Source organism: Pristiophorus japonicus, chromosome 1, assembly GCF_044704955.1.
Source record: "Pristiophorus japonicus isolate sPriJap1 chromosome 1, sPriJap1.hap1, whole genome shotgun sequence".
Taxonomy (NCBI): Eukaryota; Metazoa; Chordata; class Chondrichthyes; family Pristiophoridae; genus Pristiophorus; species Pristiophorus japonicus.
The window spans coordinates 370,846,239-370,853,136 of record NC_091977.1 but is presented as its reverse complement, the minus strand read 5'-3'; the positions used below and the strand labels follow the sequence as shown (position 1 = coordinate 370,853,136).

The 6,898-nt window shown below is 50.6% G+C and overlaps 1 protein-coding gene across 1 annotated transcript; it reads right to left on the bottom strand.

The window, feature by feature from the left end:
• Window positions 1-498: 498 nt before the first annotated feature.
• On the bottom strand, window positions 499-6,366 carry LOC139265698 (uncharacterized). The gene is made up of 4 exons (XM_070882993.1): window positions 6,363-6,366; window positions 1,812-1,899; window positions 1,057-1,165; window positions 499-971 (listed from the first exon to the last, which is right to left on the bottom strand). Exons 1-4 carry the CDS (start codon window positions 6,364-6,366, stop codon window positions 843-845), a joined length of 330 nt encoding a protein of 109 aa, XP_070739094.1. The 3' UTR covers window positions 499-842.
• Between the last annotated feature and the right edge of the window lie 532 nt (window positions 6,367-6,898).

Sequence of the window (6,898 nt, the reverse complement as noted above, 5' to 3'; positions counted from 1 at the left end):
GTGTCTCCGGTGCTTCGGATGCTTGCGGTCCTGGGCCTACAGGTGTATGCAGTTCACAAGCATCCCTGGGATTACGTGGGCCAGGCCAACCACTCAAATAGAGGGATTCCTATGATGCTTATGAGGATTCCATTTATGTATGGAATCCCCATAAGCATAAGAAAACTCACCTAATAAGTAAAATTTCACATCACTTGAATAAAAAATAAATCATCACAGGTTCAAAATTAATGAAAATACCCTTTTTAAAATATTTAAAATAAAAATTAAATTTTTTGAAAAATAAATTTAAACATTTTTAAACAGGACAAAATTTACCTAAACTATTTTAAATTAAAGTGAATGTTTAAGTCATTTAAAAAAAAAAATTATTTTAAGATTTATTTTAACCCTTACTCTGGTAAAAGAAGGCCTTTGTTAAATATGCAGCAAAAATGTACACTTTGTAGTTTGTAATAATTATACCATTTTAATGCGTTACATTATTGTTAAGCCAGTTTCTATAAATTTTGTCATTCAAAAAGTGAAATTTCTCTAAACATATACTTGAGCAATATGATCAGACTGTATCATGTATTCGGCATTCCTTTATAGAGAGGTGTATCCTGAACAATTCTGAGAATGGTTGTTACAGAGGATCCCCTGAAATTTGTATGTGAGATGGAAATTATAACATAAACTAAAGAGTCAGAAGGTCAAAAACTATACATCTAGTGTGTGTTTTTAGATCAACTAAGAATCTAGAAATTAGTTTGGTTTGGCCGACTACCCAACAAACATTATTTAACTCAGATCACGAAAGCATGGTTTAAAGATCAAAGCATCACGCTAGGATAGCGGAATCAGTCAATCATGTTCATCATGCTGGTTGCAGCATGGTGGCAATTGTTACGAAATAGACCATAATTTTCACCACCAGCTCGAACAAAGTCTCCCAATGTTCTCCTCTCTACTGGCCTTTCAGGCATCTCCTGCACAATAAAAAAAAGGCCAATGTTACCATCTTATTCCTGAAGTTAATTTGGTTAAGGGCTTTCATAAATAGTTGATACATACACGCCACTGAGCTGACATGTGAGCGGCATCAACGACAACAGTCTGAGACGAGCGACCATATCCATGTCCTTTGTGAATCAGCCACTGGTGGTTATCATCTGTGGTAACTCTGAAACACAGAGGGCTTTTGTCTGTAAATGATCCAGGGCTTCTTAAGTAAAGTTAGCACAATCTCACTTGTGCTTTTCTGCTGTTTTTATTGTTTTTTCAGAAGACATATACCAGTCAGTGTTACCCACCATTAACATCCTAACATTGGAAAGACCACATAAAGGGCCCAAGTTTCGGCCTCAGTTGCTCCTGATTTTTTGGAGCAACTGGTGTAGAACGGAGTATCTTAGAAATTCAAATTCTCGGCATTTAGTTTGCTTCAGTTCTAGTCAGTTAGAACAGTTTCACTTTGGAACAGAATTTTTTTTCAAAAGGGGGCGTGTCCGGTCACTTACGCCTGTTTTCAAAGTTTCGGCAGTGAAAACTTACTCCAAACTAACTTAGTAAGTGAAGATTTTTGTACGTTTGAAAAAACCTTGTCTACACTTTAGAAAATCAGGCGTAGGTTACAAATCAGGCGTAGGGAATGGGGGGGGGGGGGTTTAAAGGGAAGTTTACAAACATTAAACACTTGAATTTTACAAAAAGGGTCATCATCAATAATAAATTATAAATACATCAATAAATCAACCAATAAATCAATCAAGAAAATTAATAAAAAATAAATTTTAAAAAAATCAATAAATAAAACATTTTCTACTTACTGACTGCAGCACCGGGAGTCCTCCAACAGTGTGCTGGGACGGCCCCCGCCCCCGTGTGTCTCTGTTAGTGTCTCTATCTCTCTGTCTGCCTGTGTGTGTCTCTCTCACTCTCTGTCTGTTAGTGTCTGTGTTTCTGACAGTGAGGGGTGGAGGGGTGGAGGGGTGGTGGAGTGGAGGAGAGGGGGTGTAGTGGGGAGAGGGGGTGGGGGGGAGGGGGTGACAAGGGAGGGAGAGGAGGGGGGTGAGAAGGGAGGGTGAGGAGAGGGGGTGGGGTAGGGGGGGTGAGGGGGGAGGGGGGTGAAGAGGGAGGGGAGGGGGTGGGGAGGGAGGGGAGGGGGGTGGGGAGGGGCTGGGGAGGGAGGGTGAGAAGGGAAGGAGGGGAGGGGAGGGGGGTGAGAAGGGAGGGAGGGGAGGGGGGTGAGATGGGAGGGAGGGGAGGGGAGGTGAGATGGGAGGGAGGGGAGGGGGGTGAGAAGGGAGGGAGGTGGTAGGGAGGGAGGGGAGGGGAGGGGGGGTGAGGAGGGAAGGGAGGGGGGGTGAGAAGGGAGGGGGGGTGAGAAGGGAGGGAAGGGGGGGTGAGAAGGGAGGGAAGGGGGGTGAGAAGGGAGGGAAGGGGGGTGAGAAGGGAGGGAGGGGGTGGTGAGGAGGGAGGGGAGGGGGGTGAGAAGGGAGGGAGGGGAGGGGGGTGAGAAGGGAGGGAGGGGAGGGGGGTGAGAAGGGAGGGAGGGGAGGGGGGTGAGAAGGGAGGGAGGGGAGGGGGTGAGAAGGGAGGGAGGGGAGGGGGGTGAGAAGGGAGGTCAGGTCAGTGGGGGGGGAGGAGGGTGGGAGCGAGAGTCAAGTCGGGTCAGGTCCGGTCCGGAGGAAGCAGGAGCTGGGCGTGGGAAGAGCCTTATGCACGCAGCCCCAGTGAGGCCATTCGGCCAGGGCTAGGGGCTGCGTGCTTCGGGCCCCTCCCACACAGTTTTGGGTGCCTGGAGCTACTGCACATGCGCGCCCACTGTAGCGCGCATGTGCAGAGGTCCCGGCACTGTTTTCAGCGCAGGGACCTAGCTCCGCCCCCTTCAGCTCGTACTGTGCGCGCTGTGCTGCAAACGACCTGCAGGGAGCCGGAGAATCTGGAAGTTTTTTTTAGGTGCACTTTGTGGCGTGAAAAACGGGCGTCTAGGTCGGGGCTGCGCTGTTCTAGGCGCGGCCCGAAACTTGGGCCCAAAGTTTCACCTTTCCAACCAGTCTATTCTGAAAATGGATTTACTATTGCACAGATACGCAATAGTCAGAAATACAAGTAACGCCAATTATTATATAACTATAGATAACTGCAAAAATTGAATATTAGCTTTTAAACAGCAGATTTCTTAGTTCCAACATCAAGGTTGACATCTGAATTTACAGTGTGGTTACTTGGGGTAGCTCAATGTCCTGAGTGTTTGAATACTAAACTTCCAGTATTACAAATTGGGAAATGCAGGTTTGATCTCCCCTCTGCTCAATTCTCAATCTGAGTTGCATTAACAAAGGAAATATTGGCCTCAATTTTGGCCCACTCCTTTTTTCGGCACACTTACAGGAGATACGCCGCTTTTCTCCGTTAATAAGTGCGCCGAAGAAAATCGCTCCCCACTTTGGCCGCTGTCCAGTCTCTCCTAGTCAGTCAAGTCGGGGGTGGTGCCAGCGTCCTGCGCTGAAAACAGTGCCGGGACATCTGCAAATGCACATTGGAGTCGGGTCGCGATGTCCGCGCATGTGCAGTAGCGCCGAAATTTGGCAATAGGCCAATTTTAAAATGAATCATAACTGCTTGTGTTTTGCTGTCCAGTGAGTTTGCTTCCTGTAGCTTGTGCGTGCTCTGATGTCAGCAGTTCCTGCTCTTATTCCTGGCCGAATGGTCTCCCGGTCGTCCCGCCCCATTCCTAGCCAAATGGTCTCCCGGTCGTCCCGCCCCTATCCCTGGCCGAATGGTCCCCCGGTCGTCCCGCCCCTATCCCTGGCTGATTGGTCTCTCGGTCGTCCCGCCCTATCCCTGGCTGAGTGGTCTCCCGATCGTCCCGCCCCTATCCCTGGCTGATTGGTTTCTTGGTCGTCCCGCCCCATCCCTGGCTGAGTGGTCTCCTGATCGTCTCACCCCATCCCTGGCCGAGTGGTCTCCCGGTCGTCCCGCCCCATCCCTGGCTGAGTGGTCTCCCGGTCGTCCCGCCCCATCCCTGGCTGAGTGGTCTCCCGGTCGTCCCACCCCTATCCCTGGCCGAATGGTCTCCCGGTCATCCCGCCCCCTATCCCTGGCCGAGTGGTCTCCCGGTCGTCCCGCCCCATCCCTGACCGAATGGTCTCCCGGTCATCCCGCCCCATCCCTGGCCGAGTGGTCTCCCAGTCGTCCCGCCCCTATCCCTGGCCGAGTGGTCTCCCGGTCGTCCCGCCCCATCCCTGGCCAAGTGGTCTCCCGGTTGTCCCGCCCCATCCCTGGCCAAGTGGTCTCCCGGTCGTCCCGCCCCTATCCCTGGCCAAGTGGACTCCCGGTCGTCCCGCCCCATCCCTGGCCAAGTGGTCTCCCGGTCGTCCCGCCCCATCCCTGGCCAAGTGGTCTCCCGGTCGTCCCGCCCCATCCCTGGCCAAGTGGTCTCCCGGTTGTCCCGCCCCATCCCTGGCCAAGTGGTCTCCCGGTCGTCCCGCCCCATCCCTGGCCAAGTGGTCTCCCGGTTGTCCCGCCCCATCCCTGGCCAAGTGGTCTCCCGGTCGTCCCGCCCCTATCCCTGGCCAAGTGGACTCCCGGTCGTCCCGCCCCATCCCTGGCCAAGTGGTCTCCTGGTCGTCCTGCCCCATCCCTGGCTGAATGGTTTCCCGGTCGTCCCGCCGGCCGAATGGTCTCCCGGTCGTCCCGCCCCATCCCTGGCCGAGTGGTCTCCCGGTCGTCCTGTACCTATCCCAGGCCGAGTGGCCTCCCGCACCGGCTGGCCCACTGTTTAAGTAGTTGCTTGTATTTTGCCCTTGCTGCAGCCTGTCCAGTGAGTTTGCATCCTGTAGCCTGTGTTGCTCCGATATCGACAGTTCCCGCCCCTATCCCTGGCTGAGTAGTCTCCCGGTCGTCCCACACCTATCCCAGGCCGAGTGGCTTCCCGCACTAGCCGGCCCGCTGTTGAAGTAGCTGCTTGTGTTTTGCCTTTGCTGCAGCCTGTTGCAGCCCGTCCGGTGAGTTTGCTTCCTGCAGCCTGTGTGTGCCTTCCCGGGCCGAGTTTTCAGATGATGGTAGGATTTAGTTCTATTTTTTATTTCTTTTTGAATGCTTATTACTTTTTGTACTTTGCTTAGTGCTTTTTAAATCTTGGTGCAAAGTCCTCTCTGCTTCCCTTCCCGCCCCAACCCAGGCCGAATGGCCTCTGATGTACCTACCTGCACTGATTTCTTAACTCTCTGCAAGGGTTTTTTGAAGTGGCCACATATGCTGGCCTAAGTAGATTTGGAGTAACTATTAGCTGGCCAAAGTGGCCTAAATGGCCAAAACTTGTGTAGGTGGTTGTTAACGCCCCCTTTTGAGAAAAAAAACTAAACTAAAAAATCCTAACTAGTTCACTTACGCAGGTGCAAATTGAATGTGCAAAATGGGGATTTTTAAGATATTCCAAAAAGATCAAGTTGCTCCAAAAAAAGCGGAGCAATTCCTGGCTAAAATTGAGCCCATTAAATGGAGGTTACAGCATGTCCTGGGCTGGAGCAGTAGGGAAAATGTTCGGGTGCAGTTTAGTCTGAGCAGTAACTTATGCCTCTTAGTGGCTGGTTAAAGGGTTGTTTATGGGCCTATAGGAATGGAACAGTTGCCCAATATTTTAGCTGCAGAGAGGTGAGTCTAGACAGATGTGTGAACAAAGATATATTGCCTCAGGAAAAAAATTACTGACAATTAAAATATATACACGAGTAGGCTCTTCAATTCATTTGAACTCAAAATAAGATAATAGTGTGGTTTCAGTGGTCAGCCAATCAATTGTTTTAATTGATTGCTGGTCATTGTTCTTATGTACTAAAGGCAGATCAATTAACTGCATTTGAACTAATTTAAACTGAATTTTAAGTAATTTAAGGTAATTGGGGGATCAGTATGAGAAAGAGTCAGGCTTCAATTGTAGAGGCAGATCTTTAACGATAAATCAATGTAACCATTGGGGCGCAATTGGTGGAAACTCGGCATTTCATTCTGGGGGCATGGTTTGTTTTGTGGGCGAGAACTGCTTCGGGTGAATGGACTTTTCAACCAACATAAAAGATTGTTGAAACTCGAGCATAAAGAGATTATAGCCACAATGTACTAATGCTTAAAATCCACTGGGGCCAAAATTCAGGTCCCCAAAAAGGCCTGTTGCCACCGGATACGGTGGTCATACAGTGGAGTCGAGCAGCCACTGACTTCCGGTCCAATGGCCACTGCCAGCGAAATTTAGCTAAGCTTTTTTTCCAGCGGTGCCGACTTCTGCCCCGATCACCTCACTTCCGCTGCGGTACAGTGGTTGCGGCTGTGACGATGCAATCACAGTGCGTACTACTGCTGCTCCGCCCCTCAACCCATATTTAGCATAAAAAAGCCGATCTGCTTCCTGACAGTGCCCCCGACAGCTTTTTGTGTCGGAGCACTTTGCTGAGCTGCTCGAGACCGCCAGCAGAGGAGAAAGGAGTTTTGGTGGAAACTGTTGCGGACTTGCGGGAAATTTTGGCGACTTCTGAAAAGTTTTCTACTCGCCGTGATTACGAGTGGCCTGGGGGCCTATTTCTGTACTCAACAGAGGCTTTCTAGTGAAGGTTGAGCCTAAAGACGCAATGAGCTCTATGTTAGCCTTGTCCACATTGTGAGAGGCAGGGAGACACGCAGGAGAAGGCGGTACCGTGAGTTATGGATTCAGAGGCAGCGGGCAAGGGAGGCAGCAGCTATGGCTGCCCAACATGGAGAAGGGCCTGGAGATGGCTGCAGATCTCAACGCAAAGTGTTTGGCCAGGAAGGAGCTGGCATCAGGAGGAGGGTCAGGTACGCTGACCCCCCACACCAGATAGTGGGCGAGGAGCCAGATGCTAGCCAGCCTCAGTCTGCAGAGGCTGAGGACCAT